Here is a 16,529-nt window from a genome sequence, read left to right as displayed (position 1 = left end):
TCTCTCGTTCTCTCGTCAAAGCCGATCCAGGGTGAATCTGTATTGCAAAATGGTTACGAACCCAATTGCTGGCGGGTCTGGGTTCAAATCCTGATTCTTCCAATTCTGGACTGTGTACCTTCGGCAAGTTACTTAGCTTCCCTGTGCCTTAAAGGTGGGGATCAGGAAAGTACTTTTTTGTGGCGTTATGGGGAGGATTAAATCAGATCATGCATGTGAAGCATTAGGGGCAGTCTGATGTTACAGAGCAAGTGCTCAATAAACGCTAGAGTTGCTTCTCTTCATTATTAGTCACGGCTTTCTGCAGGAACCCCCGACCCTTCCCCTCCCGACCCTCCCAGTGGTGCTCTAGCAGGGAAGAACTGATGGCGGGTGGGAGGAGTGGGGGGGGGCAACCTTTCCAGCACTTCAGATTCCTGGATTCTAATACCCTTCCAGATTCACTTTCTTGCTGCCTCAGTTTCCCCACTGTTGGAGCCCACCAACATCTGGGTTGCAAGTTTGCCAAATAGCCAGAGGCCCAGAGAGGAGCCTGGGGGACTTAGGACATGTCCCTCCCGGTCTGCCAGCACTTCTCAGGCTGAGCTTTCCCTCCCCCGGGCTGCTTGGCTCAGATCAACTTTAGCACCCCTCCCACCATCCCATCCCTGCTGCTCTGTTCTTCACCAGGCTGAAACGCTACATTCTGTCCTTAAATGGCTTAACTGGTTGCCTCCTCTCCTTCCTGGCCTAAGAGGTCAGGGACCTTCCCTGGGGAGAGCCATGGCAGTGTGGAGCTGTGACTTGGATGGCAGCTGTGAGGCCTGCCCCAGGGTCCAGGGTCCCCTAGATTCCCTGTACCCTGCCTGGACATTTTCCCCAAGTGTGGCAGAGCAGTGCCCAGGCCCGGGATATGTATAGAAGCCCAGATGGGCCTGCCTGGCACCTGCTGTACACAAGCCGGCAGGGAGGAGGCATCCTGAACCCCCGGGGGTGGGGTGGGGTCATATTGGCATCCACCGTGGCCAGAGGACTCTTTTCCTGGGCTGCTTGAGTGTGGGCAGTGCTGGAAAGAGTTCTGCTTCAGCCCTGTGTGCCGTGGGGCAGGGGGGATGCTGAGTGACCCTGGGTGAGCAGGGTCCTGTAGGCCCTGGGGTAGGAGTGAGATAGTGGAGGGGCTGAGGCTTGGGAACTTCTGGATGAGGAGCCCAGGAGTAGGCAGCAGGCATGGGGTACCCACAACAAGGGGAGCTCTGCAGACGGGTGGTTTGGATCTTCTGGGGAGCGAGTATTCAGATCTCAGGACAAAGAGGATTAAGATGTGGCAGAGCTAGGATCCCAGGGCTCCTGGGTCTGAGACCTGGGCTTGGCTGGTCGGTACCAAGATGAGGACCTGGTACTCTGGCCTGGTACCAAGATGAGTGGGCTGGAGACCCTGGCTCTGCTCATCACCTCCTTCTGGGACCAGAGAGGACACCTCCCTTCTATGGGCCTGAAAGTGAGGGCTCAGAGTTGGCCTGGGCCATGCCTCACTGCCGGGCTGGCCATGCTGCCTATGCCCAGCCCCTGGGGCCTGTTCCTTGGGCAGGCTGGGGCTATTTTTGGGATCGGGCTGGGGCTCTGGGGCTGGTTTCAGATGTTCCAATGTGAACAGGAGAAAATGGGAACAGATGGCTGGAGGGTTCCAATCAGCGGGTCCTGCTGGGAGCAGGTTATTTTTAGGGCCTTGTTAACCCTTTGGGGGCTCGGGGAGCCACCCTGAGAGGGACAGCCCTCTCTAGTTGAGAAGAGGACAGGTCTTCTCCCTGGACCCATGCTTTCCAGAACTGCCTGTGCCAGTTGCTTTTCTTGCTCTCTTGGACCCTTCACCCTTTAAAGATGCGCATGGCAAGAAAGGAGGCCCCAGCTTCCTCCAGCCCAAACCCTGCAGGATACTACCAAGGGGTCAGACGGGGAGAGAGATGCTTGGCTGGAGGATGCAGGCCACTACTGAAGGAAAACCCCTCCCACTTGCCTCCTGAGGCTTTGAGACACACACCTGAAGCTAAGAGAGCGGAGAACGTTATCACTTTGGGGGTTTACACTCTGGGTTCAAGTGTATGTCAGTACATCTACTGATACCCAGGGGAGTGCTAGCTGAGGGAGCTGGCCTCTTCCAGAAGGGCAGAGGAAGAGCCAAGCGTTTGTACTTGGTACCATTGATATGATGTCCACAGGCCCCATTCCCTTGGATACTCCGAGGGCAAATGCCCACCTTTACCAAATGCCCACATATCTGGGTGCTATGCAGGGGGCAAAGAAGGGGATATCAGGGCCAAAGGTGGTTTCCTGAGGGCTGAGTATGTCATACGTGTTCTGTTAGCTGTTTCACTACTAGTATCTCACCCTGTAAATGTATCCTCATTTTGCAGATGAGGAAACGGGCTCAGAGGGACAAGTCCCATAGCTCAGAAAGGGCGGGATGTCACTGGCACCTTGTCTGTCTGACTGCAAACCCAGTTCTCACTGCCCTGCATCACTCGCACTGCCTGCCAGTGTCCCGACCCCAGAAGGTGAGGCTGCTGGGGCAGGATCTCCTCAGGGAGCAGGTTTATGGAATGAGTGTGGGAAAGGAGGCCTGGGGGCAGGGGACCCTGCCGGTCACTGGTCTCACAATCCCCTAAGCCCTTCTGGCCTGAGGGTGCCAGGACTGACACCAGAAACCCCGTTTGGCCTTCCTGTCTTCCCTGCAGGAGGATCACAGGCACACATCCTGTCTCGTCAGTCCCCACCCCCACCCGGCCCTGGCCCACATGCCCCTGCTTCCTGTAGGGTCAGAGCAGTCTGGATGTCAACGTGGGCAGAGCTTGAGGGCCCTCCAGGTGCTGCTGGTGCCAGGGGTCTGGGCCAGGCGGGCGAGGGGAGGGGGTTGGGAGGACGTCTGGGCCGCTGGCAGTACCTGGGGGAGAGAGCAGTGCGGCAGGCAGGCCGGCTTTGGGTGAGGTCCCGCCTGGCTGGCTGTGCCAGCAAGTCTGCCCGCACTCCGGTCCTCCCACAATGGCCCCATTGTTCCCAGCCGCCAGGCAGTTTGGAGGAGGTTCCTAGGCCACCCCTACCCCCCCCCCCCAACAGGGGCCAGATTAACCCCTTGGAGGACAGGCCAGGTGAGGGCCCTCAGGGAGCTACCCTGCCCATTCCTCCCTTCTGGGAAGGCTTTGGGAGGTCACCTCCCACCCACGTGTACCCAGCAACAGGACAACTCCAGAGACCAGGGTCTCCCACTGGGTAGGGAGTAGCACCTAGACCCTCTCCCACCCCCACCGTGGTGCAGGTGCCAGGGGGCAGGAAGTGCCAGTGGGGTGGCAGGCGGAGACCAGATATATTTGGGCCGGTGGGGCTAATTCCAGACACCACCGCCTGCCCTACTGGCTCCTGAGCTCCTTTCCTTCCTGTGAAACCAGAGCTGGGTTGGGCCTAGCTCAGGATTTCGGTGGATTTAAAGAGGCAGCACCGTGCCTTGCCAGCCTGGCTTCCTCTCCCCCTCCCCAGGTAGGGTCTGGGGCAGAGAGAAGGCTGAAGAACTGCTTGCTCCCGCCTTGCCCCCGGCTAACCCCAGGCCCTTGCCCCAGTCGGGGTACCAGCCTCTTGGCAACTCCTCTCTCCCAGAGCTTTGGGCGGGTGGGGTGGGCGGGGGTGGGCTGTGGTTTCCTGTGTTGGCTGTTTGTGCCTGGCCCAGAGTGCCCGCCGCCTGCCTGGGCTTCCTGCCCTGTCTTGTTTCCTTGTGCCCCCCACCCTCCCTTCCCCCTCCCCCCCCGAGGGTGGGAGCAGCCAGGGATTGGGCAGCAGCCTTTGGGGGCACCCCACTGCCAGGGCATGACTGTGTCCCAAGGCCTGGCCACATTGGCACTGGCTGAAGGAGCCAAGTGAGGTGACTTCAAGCTTGTCTAGGCAATGCCACTTGTTCTGCGGCCTCCAGAAGGGACAGTGGGCACCAGAATGGGCAGCATCCCCCCCCCCCCAGAAGCACCCTGTTCAGAGCCCCCAGACTACAGTAGTCTGGGGCCAGAAGTTGCCATGTCCCTGGAGAATTGAGGTTGCCTGGCGTCACCCTGGGGCTGTAGGTGGGGTGAGGTGGTTTGTCAACCAGACAAAAATTGTTGATTTGCATGGTCTCCTTTGGCAGGAGGTGGGGGGAAAGGGGGAGAGCTGCTAGGAACTAGGGCAAGGGGAAGGCCTCTGAGTCTACGAGTCCCCATAGAGGGTCCCAGAGCAATACCTTGGTCCTTGAGCAGATTTCCTGCTGGGGTATGAATCCTTGACCTCCCCTGTTGGCTGAGTCACCACCTCAGGAAGAGGAAGTGACCTGGGTGGTAGGGGAGAGCTTCTAGGGACCAAGGTATCCTGACACCCAGGAGGAAGGGGCACGCGGACCTTGTTGTCTTGGGAGCTGCGTCTCCCTGAGCCAGGGGACAATAATCCTACCCCTATTGCTCTAGCAGGGCCCTGACCTTTCGGCCATCACAGAGGGCCCAGGCAGCCCGTTTCCTCTCTAGAGGTGTCTGCCCACTGTATGGGGGGAGCATGGAGCCTCCAAGCCATTTTCTCACTGCGTCTCTTGGATGGTTTTGAGCTAGGCAATGAGACCGGTGGGCTGGCTGGCGAACCAAGCAGGGGCTTCCAGTGTGGGGGCAGCTGGAAATAAGCAGGTTGCCAACCGGTGTGTGAATGCCTGTTGTTACCTGTGGCGGTTCTGTGTTGAGCATCCGTGGAAGCCTCCTGGTCTTCTCCCCCAGCTGGGGTCAGGTCCGCTGGCTCCCCCCCCCACCCAGCCCCCACCTCCCCCAAGGAAGACAACCAGCAAAGCAGCCGATCTGAGGTTCTTTGTCTCAACTGCCTCCTGGGCTCTGTTCTCAGGGTGTGCTCCTGGCCATTCACTCGGGTGACTGAAGCCTGTTTGTGAGCACAGGTCACCACTCCCCACCCTACCCTCTAAGAGGGAGCCACAGCGCTGTTCCCAGAGCCCGGTGGTGCCTTTCCTTTCACTCATCCCAGGGGCTTCTGCTCTAGTGCTGGGAAGTCCCCTTTACTCGGTGGTGAAAAACTGCACCCTCCAGGAATTAGCCCTTCTACCCCCATCCCCAGGCCTTCCAGGTCTCTTCTGGGCCTGTGAATGTGTGAGGATGAGGGGTGGTTGGGAGCTGGGGCAGACTCCTGAGGGGTAGACGGGGGGAGGTGTGAGAGATGGGAAAGTCCTGACTCATCTGTGCTTGACTCAGCTCGCCCTGCGGCGGGGTGGGAGCGAGGGGGTGGAGTCCGAGAGGGAGTCGGGAGGGTCACTCCGAGATTCTTCTGAGGAGGGGCCCCGGCCTGACTGGGGACACAGGAGAGGACTAGTTTTCTAACAGCCCCTTCCCAAATTATTACAGGTCCCAACATTTGAAGTAAACACAGGAGGTAGTGGGTGGCCCTCGCCCTGCCCCTCTGCCCCACAGGGGGCGGGCCCAGTAGGTGGCCTGTGAGAAGCCCACCGATATGGTGCAGGCTCTGATGCGTCGTCATGACACCAAAGGGGGGGGGGGGCGAGACGCTGCAGTGCGGAGAAACACCCCAGGAATGGGGTCTGGGCGCTCCCACATACTGGTCACATGACCCAGACTCTTTTCCCGAATCTCCCTTTCCACGGTGTGAAATGGGGATACTGTCCCCGTTGGGTGGTAGGTAGTTTTGAGGATCAGCGCGGTGGTGAAAGGGAGCGCTGCAGACTTGTCAGCCACGGGCCTGTCCCTAAGCCCAGGTGCCTTCTCCAGCCCCACTCTTTAACTGTTCCTGCTCTGACCTGTTGCAGGAGATGCGGGCTGGCAGTGGGCGGCTTCCCAGCCAGGCCCTGGACTTTGGAACCTTCCCCTGAGCAGCCTCTCTTCCCGGAGACAGAGCTAGAGCAGGGAAGGCCAATATGCCTGGGGTTAAGTTAGGGTTAGACTTCCACAGGATCACGGGGGCGGGGGATGGGAGGGAGCCTCGCCTCGCCTCGCCTCCAGCTCCAGCCCAGCCTCCAGCAGCCTTCCAGGGAGCAGCGAGAATGTGTACCGGTGTCTGGCTGGGCCTATCACGAGGGCAAAGCTAGGCCCAAGACTCCTCCCCTCCCCCACTCGGTCGGTGGGGCGCGGGAGGGCAGGGTAGGGGGCGGTTGGGTGGGGCGTCGGTGCTTGTGTAAGTCTGTTTGTTGGTGTATCTGTGGCCCCGTGTGCGTGTGTGTGTGTGTGTGTGTGTGTGTGCGTGCGCGCACGCGCGTGGTTCTTTGTCATTATCAGGCTCAACTTTCCATGGTTCCCTTGTGGCCGGGCCTCAGTCTTTTCATCTGTTCAATGAGTCGGCACGCTCCCTCTCTGCTGTCGGGCAGCCTGGGCGTCCGCGGGTGCCCCAGGCTGATTCCGTGCTCTTGCTTGGGCCAGCGCCTCCCTCGCCCTCCAGCACACCTCCTCGGGGTCGGCGTGGGCGCGCCTTTAGTTTCCTGGGCTCCGTGCGTGTCTTTGTCTTCCCGTCCACGTGTGTGCTGTGAGTGTGTGTGAGTCAGTTTGGGTGCTTGTGAGTCTCTGAGCCCCTGCCAGGCGGCGCCCAGCGCTAGGTTGAACCTCGGCCCGCCGCCGCACGCGCCCCGCCCATCGCCGCACTTGGCCGTGTGTCTGTCCGTGCGGCGCGTGCGGGGCCTGGCGAGGCACGCTGCAGTCCTGTCCGTCTCCCGCTCCCTCGCTCGCTCGCTGGCTCCCTCGCTCGCTCTGCCTCTCCGCTCGGGCTCTGCCGAAGGGGGCGGGGTGGGGTGCAGGGGCGGGGGGGGGGGGAGGGGAGGCTCCTGCATTCTTGCGGTCGGGGAGGAATCTGAGCCAGCGTTACTGGTCTCCAGAAGAGCCCAGCTGCAGCCCCGGGGCCCCGCCAGGCCTCTAGCTGCCCGCCCGGGCCTGCTGGAATGGGCACGGGCTAGGCCTCGAGCTGGGGGCGGGGCGGGGCATTGCCCCCACCCCGGCCCCCTCCACGCCCCGGGCGCCCTGGGGGCGGGGCGTGAGGAGGTCCCCACCCCGGGTGAGGGGCGTGCCTGGGAGCGGGCGTCCCCCAGGGGGCTAGAGCAGACCTCCTGGCAGCCCCACGCGGGCACCTTTGCAACCTATCCTTTTAGTGATTTCTGCCTCAGCGGCCCGGGGTGGGGCGGGGGGTGTGGGGTGTGTGCTTGCTAGAGACTGCAAGCTCCCTGAGGGTAAGGTGCGGGAGGGATGGGGATAGGACCGGCCTCCAGGATAGAGACCCCACCTAGTAGTCCTCCCTTTCCATTCCCACCTTACCCTCTCTAGTTCCCTAGTCCCAGGGCTGTTGGGTCCTCCCGTCACCCCTCCCCTTCTCACACCCCCTCCCCAAGTCACAAGTTTTCTCTTTGGGGCTTGTTGCTGCAGTCCGTGCTCCAGTACCGAGTACCTGGCTGGGCCCTGGGCACGCACAGGGGCCGTAGCCCCACTGTGTGTGGGAGCCATGAGGATCCTGGCTAACAAGACAAGGTGTGTGGGTGTCGTGGAGGGCGGGAAGTGTGTGTGCGGAGTGCGGGGAAGGGAAGGGCCCAGTGGTCACGGGGCTGAGCGGTGCTGGCTTGGAAAGTGAGCCCTGTGGGCACTTGGCTTCCAGGCCACCGGTGGGCTAAAGGGGGGTCAGAATGGGAAGGCCTGCCCTGAGGCAGGAGCCCACGGCCTTAGTGCCTGGGCCCAGGGGACGGAGGGGAATGGCAGTCAGCTAGGATTGCTGCTCCAGTCCCTTCCAGCCCTTGCCTCCTAAAAAAAACGGTTTGAGCAGACCCCCGCCCACCTCACTGTCGGGTCCAATGGCGCCCTCTGGCCTCAGTCTAGCCGGGGGTGGGAGCTGGAGGGAGGGGCGGTGCCTGCCTCCCTCCCCTTCCCCAGGAGAAGCCGGCAGACAGGGCCAGGCGGCAGCAGCAGGACAGCAGAGCTGAAATAAATCTGAGCTGGTGTGGAATGAGGGGGGATAAATATCCTCTCCCGTGATGTGATCTTTCCAGCGGCTATTAATAGGTCTCCGGGGAGGGGGAGGCGGTGGGGGGAGCGGGCTGGAGCTTAAAGGGCCCGCAGCCTAGGCTGCAGGAATCCTTGGCTTCCAGCTTCACTCCATTCTGCTTAACACGCCACTCCCCTCCCCCTTTCCTCCTGCTCCTGCCTGCCTGCCTGCCAGGCCTGCCGGTGGACCCCCTTCAGGCTCCCCCCCTCCCTGCTCTGGGGAGCTGTCTGGATCAGTGGGCACTACTCTCCAGTGTGCTTTTCCCCACTTCCCCTGAGGAAGGGGCTGGGGCATGAACAATGACCCTCAGGTCCCATTTCCCTTACCTGCTGGTGTAGGGGCACATGAAAGTTGAGGTGTAGGAACTTGGAAGGAGTCTGAAAACAGCAAACCCTAAAAGAGGTTGTTTAAGTGTTGGTCAGGTGCTAGAGGAGGGGAGTTGCCATGGAGGCTTGCAGTGTGATGGATGTTGGGGGTGGGGGCGGATTCTGCCAACCAAGGCCCTGGTGTCCACTTGAATCGTGGGGTCTGAGATGTGGAGGGGGTTGCCCTATCTTCACTCCCCAATGTGGAGAAAGACCTCAGCCCTTGTCTGAGAAACCATGGAGGGAGATAGGGAATAGCTGGTGGTCTTAAGGTGCTACTCAGCCCCCACCTCCACTACCACCAGGTGAGGCAGGATGGGGCATTAAAATCAGGTGCGCTAGGCCCCTAGCAAGATTAACTTTTCATGTCTCTCCCACCTTCTCCCAGGTTACCCCACCCCAGGAGGAGAGAAGCTCCAGGGAGCCCGCCGCTCTCCCCACGCGGCCACTGCCCCCCAGCCCCAGCCAAGCCAATGCACCCAGAAAATAAGTTGACCAATCATGGCAAGACAGGGAATGGCGGGGCCCAATCCCAGCACCAGAATGTGAACCAAGGACCCACCTGCAACCTGGGCTCGAAGGGCGTGGGGGCGGGGAACCATGGGGCCAAGGCCAACCAGATCTCACCTAGCAACTCAAGTCTGAAGAACCCCCAGGCAGGGGTGCCCCCTTTCAGCTCGCTCAAGGGCAAGGTGAAGAGGGAGAGGAGCGTGTCTGTGGACTCTGGAGAGCAGCGAGAGGCTGGGACCCCATCCCTGGATTCAGAGGCCAAAGGTATCCCTTTTCCTGGTCCCCAAGACCCCAGCATGTTCCATAGTCCAAGGCCCAAGCTTGCTGCCCTCTTTGCCTGATTCCTGTCACTTGCTTCTCTCCAGCATTTATGCAGGGTCGCCTTTCTCTTACCCCCATTATACCCACCAACTTGGCCATTCTCTCAGGAGTGGGGTTGGCCAGGGTGGAGATTTCTCATCCTTAGGTGCCACCCATGGAGGGGCCACCCAGCGTGATGGGGCTTCCGGTCAGCCTCATTGCTTTTCTGTTTTCCCACCAGAGCCTCCAGAGGGGGAGAGGGAGGTGCTCTGGGGTGAGGAGCAGACCCACACACCTCCTAGGAACCTCCTAGTATCCCAGCTGGTGGGAGCTCTTGAGCAGGCTCTGGGGCCTGGAAGAGTAGCAGCGCCTTCCCCCTCCCTCACCATCCCCCCCCCAGCCCTAATTAGAACCAGTTGTGGTTGGGGATTATGCTGTGCTTGGTGCTGGGTGGGGGAAGGGAGACAGGCAGCGGGGCTGGAGAGAGAAATCAGAAACAAATGGCGGTGTGGTGGGGGCCAAGGGCTGGCAAAGTGCCCACCATGTCCTGGGCATTGCCCTCTTGGGGTGGGGCATCTGGGAGAATGGGCCTGTGGAGACCCTGGGTGTAGGAGGACAGGGCCTCTGGGCATTCCTTCTGACCCCTGCCTGCTCTGTCCTGCCCGGGCAGAGGTGGCACCCCGGAGTAAGCGGCGTTGTGTGCTGGAGCGGAAGCAGCCGTACAGTGGGGACGAATGGTGTTCAGGACCCGACAGCGAGGAGGACGACAAGCCCATTGGGGCCACCCACAGTGAGTGCCCATTGATCCCAGGATGCTGTGGCCCATTGTGCCCCTGGGGGATGGCTGCCCTGAGGGAGCCTCCCTCTCCTCACCTAGGGCTTTAGACGGCTGAGTCTGGGCAAGGAGCAGGGGTCAGGAGCCCAGGCTACTTGTTTCCCATCCTACCCGTCACTCTGTCCCTCCCGCGATGTGACAGCTTAGCCCCTGCCTTCCAGGTGCTCAGTGGCCCCCTCTTCCTTGGGACAGAGGTAGGGTGGAGTGGCCCCTCTTGGCCACACCACCTAGACCTCCTCCCGTGAATTCCTGGCCTCTGCTGCCACCTACTGGTCAGTGGAGGGAGGGTGGCGAGGGTCCTGCATCCCTGGGAGCCAGACATTGGCTCTGCTCGCGAAGTCTCGCTAAGCCTGGGTGTGAGCTGACAGTGGCTGTGTCTCTGGCACCCTTCCCCAACCTCTAATTGACTCCTGGCAAATGCCTAGAGTGCGTCACCAGGACGAGGAGTGGGTGTGGGTGGATGCCCCTTCCTCTCATTATTGTATTGATCAGTGTGTATTTGGGCCTTTGCTCACGTAATGGGAACCAGCCCATACGCGTTTATTTGGTCGGCCCCCTCAAAGATTACACCTGTTTGAGGGGTGAAACAACTTAATGCAGAAGAAGCCAGCCAGAGAAATGTTAAACTGTGAACTTCTCAAGGGCTGGGACCCTACAAAGAAGGAAGAAAAAGAATGTGCTGGCTACTTTGCTACTTTGTCTTAGTTAATCCCTACAAGAGCCCTATGAAGTAGGTGTTCTTAGGATGCCTATTGCAGAGGAGGAAACAGACTCAGCAGATGTTTGTGGAATGAGTGGACCGTGTCGGTGGATGGGATTAAATACAGAAGCCTCTGCAGCTGTCTGGGAGTTTAAAGGTCATCTGGTCCCAAGTCTCCCACCCACCCCCGCCCAGGTGGTCCATGAGCCCCACTGAACCCATCAGGGATAGATGGGGCTGGTCACTGCCTCCCAGGACCCTCAGCGCCCCCACCACCCTCGTTCACTTTTATAACATTAGACTGCCAGGATGTAGAAACATTGAAAGAAACAGGGAAATACAAAGGAGAAATTGATAGCTTCCAATACCCCAAATTAAGGCAACCACTGTTGCTGTTTCAGTTCTGTCATTAGATTCCCAAATTCTTAGGTTGGGGGCAGTCTGATGTAGAGGTGAGTAGCACAGAGTGCAGTCAGACCGCTTTGGTTCATACTCCGGGTCTCCCATTTATTATTTGTGTACATTTGGGAAAGAGCCTCGGTTGTCCCATCTGTAAACGTATTTACCTCATAGGGTTGGTATGAAGAGAAAATGAATAGTTATGTGTAACACTTAGAACAGTTAGCTTTTGCTGTTGTTCTTACTGTACTAGAAAATTCCTCATTGGAATAAAGCCTGCCTCCCTCCCCTAACTTGTACCTGGGAGTCCTAATTCTGTATACCAAATATGCACTTTCCTCTTCCCCAGGGCAACCCTGCACATTGAGGTCAGCTCTCAAGCCCTCCCTGGGCCCCCAAGCTTTTGGCTCTGTCATTCTATGTAAAATTTGTTTTTCTTTCTTTTTTTCATGTCTGTTTATTTATTTTGAGAGAGAGCGTGAAGGAGCGGGGTAGGAGCAGAGAGAGAGAGAGAGAGGGAAAGAGAAAATCCCAAGCAGGCTCCACTGTCAGCACGGAGCCTGACGCAGGGCTTGATCCCTCGAACCATGAGATCATGACCTGAGCTGAAATCAAGAGTCGGACGCTTAACTGACTGAGCCACCCGGGCGCCCCTAACTTTTCTTTTTCTTGGCGTGGGAATGGGTCTGCTGACTTACCTAGTCCCATTAATGACCACGTGTAGATCTTTTTTTTAGGCTAGGACTCAGAATCAACTTTGTGACCATGGAACAAACTTCAGTCCATACTCAGGGCGGTCCGTCTACCCTGGGAGTGCATCCACTATGCCAGCCTTTCATAACTCTGTTTTTGGAGTGATTTTTTTTTTAGTTTGTGACACAGTTCTGAAGTTACCGTAAAAACAGATTTCTTTGGCCTGCCTCCTGTGCAGAGTGGGAGTTAGTATTTCCATTGTGTAGACGAAACAACTGAGGCTTAAGGGGACGGACTATCATATTCATAAGGTCATAACATCCGTTAATGGTGGATTCGCTTGCAAAACCATTCATCGTTTGAATCATCGATCTGTACAGCCTCTTGGCCTCCTCCTACCGTCACCCCCACCGTTGGAGCGCGCGCGCGCACACACACACACACACACACACACACACACACACACACGCTATAGTGCGTGGCTCAGAGAAGGGCTTTGCAGTCCCTGCCTGGGTTCAAACTTTAGCTCTGCACTGATGGGCTGTGTCACCTTGGGTGAGTAATGTCATCCTTCCAAAGTCGTTTCCTCCTCCGTAAAGTAGGGTGTGTGACACCTCCCTCCCAGGGACCTTGTGGTTAGATGGAATCACATCTGTAAGTATCCTGCAGAATGCCAGGCACACAGGAGCCTCTTTGCGGGGGTCACACTTTCCCTCCCCCTCGGCTCTGTATGCTCCCCACAATTTATCCGTCGGGGTCAAGGACTGGTATCGGGCAAGTAAGTGTAGAAGCCAGACACACACCGCCAGAGTGTGACAACAAACGGCCCCTGCCGGCACGAGCTGCAGAACAGTGAGCCCGTCTGTCCCTGGGCATCTCTGGGATGGGGTGGTGGGGAGTGCCAGCTGGCTCTCCTTTCTAAATCTGGGCTGCTTACCCTGTTTCTCTCCTCTCTCACGCAGACTGTAATGTAGCAGACCCAGCCATGGCGGCCCCACAGCTGGGTCCCGGCCAAGCCGCCCAACTGCCCCTCAGCGAGAGCAGCGCCCCAGGCGCCCCCCACGGGCCTCCGCCAGGCCTCCGGCCTGATGCCCCTGGGGGCGGGGGTGGGGGCGTCCCCGGAAAGCCTCCCTCGCAGTACGTGTACGTCTTCACCACCCACCTGGCCAACACGTAAGTGCTTCGGGGCAGGCCGAGCCGGCTCCCTTTCCCCAGTGCCCCTCAGCCTGAGTGTGTGGCTGCGGGGAGCCAGGCTTAGGTTGGGCTGGGTGAGGGCAGGGGCTCCCTCCCGCCCCCTCTCTGAGCTCTCTGTGCCCGACCCTCCCTCCCGTGCAGGGCTGCTGAGGCGGTGCTTCAGGGCCGGGCCGACTCCATCCTCACCTACCACCAGCAGAACGTGCCCCGGGCCAAGCTGGACCAGGTGGGTGCGGCGCCTCTGTGAACAGGAGGATTGGCCGGCGCATCCCCTTAGCTGTCTCACACTCTGCCTCTGTCGTCCTGCAGGCCCCGAAAGTGCCACCTACCCCAGAACCGCTACCCCTAAGCACGCCATCAGCAGGCACGCCGCAGCCCCCGCCACTGCCGCCGCCCCCGCCGCCCCCCGCCCCTGGCAGCGCACCGCCCGCCCTGCCTTCAGAGGGTCCTCCCGAAGACACCGGTCAGGACCTGACACCCAACTCCGTGGGAGCCGCCAGCACGGGCGGTGGCGCCGGGGGCACCCACCCCAACACCCCTACAGCCGCCACCGCCAATAACCCGCTGCCTCCTGGAGGAGACCCCGGCAGCGCCCCGGGCCCTGCCCTGCTGGGGGAGGCCGCCCCCACCGGGAACGGGCAGCGGAGCCTGGTGGGCTCGGAAGGCCTGTCCAAGGAGCAGCTGGAGCATCGGGAGCGCTCCCTCCAGACGCTTCGAGACATTGAGCGGCTGTTGCTCCGCAGCGGGGAGACCGAGCCCTTCCTCAAGGGGCCCCCAGGAGGAGCCGTGGAGGGGGGCCCACCAGCGCAAGCCCCTCCCGCCCCCCAGCAGCCCCCTGCGGCCCCTCCCAGCGGGCTGAAGAAGTACGAGGAGCCCTTGCAGTCCATGATTTCACAGACGCAGAGCCTAGGGGGCCCCCCGCTGGAGCATGAAGCGCCTGGGCACCCCCCGGGCGGCGACATGGGGCAACAGATGAACATGATGATGCAGAGGCTGGGTCAGGACAGCCTGACGCCGGAGCAGGTGGCCTGGCGCAAGCTGCAGGAAGAATACTACGAGGAGAAGCGGCGGAAGGAGGAGCAGATTGGGCTGCACGGGGGCCGCCCTTTGCAGGACATGATGGGCATGGGGGGCATGATGGTGAGGGGGCCGCCGCCTCCCTACCACAGCAAGCCTGGGGATCAGTGGCCACCAGGGATGGGTGCCCAGCTGCGGGGACCCATGGACGTCCAAGATCCCATGCAGCTCCGGGGCGGACCTCCCTTTCCCGGCCCCCGTTTCCCCGGCAACCAGATGCAACGGGTGCCTGGGTTTGGGGGCATGCAGGGTATGCCCATGGAGGTGCCCATGAACGCCATGCAGAGGCCTGTGAGGCCGGGTATGGGCTGGACCGAAGACTTGCCCCCCATGGGGGGCCCCGGCAATTTTGCCCAGAATGCTGTGCCCTACCCAGGGGGGCAGGGCGAAGCAGAGCGATTCATGACCCCTCGGGTCCGGGAGGAGCTACTGCGGCACCAGCTGCTGGAGAAGCGGTCGATGGGCATGCAACGCCCCCTGGGCATGGCAGGCAGCGCCATGGGGCAGGGCATGGAGATGGAGCGGATGATGCAGGCGCATCGGCAGATGGATCCGGCCATATTCCCCGGGCAGATGGCTGGTGGCGAGGGCCTGGCGGGCACCCCCATGGGCATGGAGTTTGGTGGAGGCCGGGGCCTCCTGAGTCCCCCCATGGGGCAGTCTGGGCTGAGAGAGGTGGACCCTCCCATGGGGCCAGGCAACCTCAACATGAACATGAATGTGAACATGAACATGAACATGAACCTGAACGTCCAGATGACCCCACAGCAGCAGATGCTGATGTCGCAGAAGATGCGGGGCCCGGGGGACATGATGGGGCCGCAGGGCCTCAGCCCTGAGGAGATGGCCCGGGTGCGGGCCCAGAACAGCGGTGGCATGATGGGTGGCCCGCAGAAGATGCTTATGCCCTCACAGTTTCCCAACCAGGGCCAGCAGGGATTCTCTGGGGGCCAGGGACCCTACCAAGCCATGCCCCAGGACATGGGCAATACTCAAGACATGTTCAGTCCTGACCAGAGCTCGATGCCCATGGGCAATGTGGGCACCACCCGGCTCAGCCACATGCCTCTGCCCCCCGCGTCCAATCCTCCCGGGTCCGTGCATTCGGCCCCCAGTCGGGGGCTGGGCAGACGGCCTTCAGACCTCACCATCAGTATTAATCAGATGGGCTCACCAGGCATGGGGCACCTGAAGTCGCCCACCCTTAGCCAGGTGCACTCACCCCTGGTCACATCGCCCTCTGCCAACCTCAAATCACCCCAGACTCCCTCACAGATGGTGCCCTTGCCTTCGGCCAACCCACCGGGACCTCTCAAGTCACCCCAGGTCCTCAGCTCCTCTCTCAGTGTCCGTTCGCCCACTGGCTCGCCCAGCAGGCTCAAGTCTCCTTCCATGGCGGTGCCTTCTCCGGGCTGGGTCGCCTCACCCAAGACAGCCATGCCCAGCCCTGGGGTCCCCCAGAACAAGCAGCCGCCTCTCAACATGAACTCTTCCACCACCCTGGGCAACATGGAACAGGGTAAGTCCGCCAGGCCAGGCAGGGGGGCACTGGACTCTGGCACTGGGAACCTCCGGGGGTCGGGGGACGTGTTCGGGCTGGGGCAGGCAAGTGAGTGAAGGCGTCTGTATCCGGGCGCAGAGGTGGATGGCTCTGCTTAAGGGGCACATGTCACCAGCTGGGCGTGAGCTTCCGCAGGGAGCGCCGTGGTGATCTCCCAGGCGTTTTGAGGGGTTCATACTTGGGGTCTCCCCGCTGTCTGGGCCCCTGAGGCTGCAGGAGTTGCTTGAAGACGGGTGGGCTGTAGTGATAGCGGGGGTCCACGTTGAGGGTGCTGAGCAGAACACTGGAACGGAGGTGTGCTTGGAGGAGTCGGGAGATTCGGGAGCTGGCCCTTCCCTCACCCACAACGTGAGCAGCCAAATTCGTCTTCCCCTCCCCAGTCACTCCCGCTCTTTCTGTCTCCCCGCTTCTGTAGGTGCCCTCCCGCCTAGCGGCCCCCGGAGCAGCTCCTCAGCGCCTCCCGCCAACCCTCCCAGCGGCCTCATGAACCCCAGCCTGCCATTCACTTCCTCCCCAGACCCCACGCCTTCCCAGAACCCCCTGTCACTGATGATGTCCCAGATGTCCAAGTACGCCATGCCCAGCTCTACCCCGCTCTACCACAATGCCATCAAGACTATCGCCACCTCTGACGACGAGCTGCTGCCCGACCGGCCCCTGCTCCCCCCTCCGCCACCGCCGCAGGGCTCTGGGCCAGGTGCGAGGCAGGAAGGGGGCCGCAAGGAGAAGAGCTGGTGTGGGCACCGGGCACGGGAAGAGATGCCATGGCCAGCAGTCACCCCTGTGGTTATGCTGGCTTTCGTGTGCTTCCAGTGGGCCCTGGGAATGGGGGTGTGACGTCCCGGGTCAAGTTCCCGCTTGTCGTCAATTTAGCGAAACGAAGCC

General features: G+C 60.6%; 1 protein-coding gene across 5 annotated transcripts in view; it reads left to right on the top strand.

Moving 5' to 3' along the window:
* BCL9L (BCL9 like) overlaps nt 1-16,529 on the top strand; it is a 28,567-nt gene that overhangs the window by 8,427 nt on the left and 3,611 nt on the right. For 2 of the 5 annotated variants that reach the window (XM_047072153.1, XM_047072152.1), the window contains 7 exons: nt 7,401-7,502; nt 8,764-9,149; nt 9,856-9,975; nt 12,775-12,985; nt 13,148-13,232; nt 13,316-15,602; nt 16,060-16,341. In XM_047072153.1, coding sequence (XP_046928109.1) covers nt 7,477-7,502; nt 8,764-9,149; nt 9,856-9,975; nt 12,775-12,985; nt 13,148-13,232; nt 13,316-15,602; nt 16,060-16,341 — 3,397 coding nt within the window. In that variant the 5' untranslated portion in view covers nt 7,401-7,476. Of the gene's footprint in view, nt 1-1,730; nt 2,532-7,400; nt 7,503-8,763; nt 9,150-9,855; nt 9,976-12,774; nt 12,986-13,147; nt 13,233-13,315; nt 15,603-16,059; nt 16,342-16,529 lie in introns of those variants that run through there. The other 3 variants (XM_047072155.1, XM_047072157.1, XM_047072154.1) reach the window with 2 other exon arrangements.

The sequence above is a fragment of the Lynx rufus genome, unplaced genomic scaffold (genome assembly GCF_022079265.1).
Source record: "Lynx rufus isolate CCGP_SWC_20201006 ecotype Redwood Valley unplaced genomic scaffold, mLynRuf1.p SCAF_9, whole genome shotgun sequence".
Classification (NCBI taxonomy): Eukaryota; Metazoa; Chordata; class Mammalia; order Carnivora; family Felidae; genus Lynx; species Lynx rufus.
The sequence above is the reverse complement of the archived record's forward strand: the minus strand, read 5'-3'. Positions and strand labels throughout refer to the sequence as shown.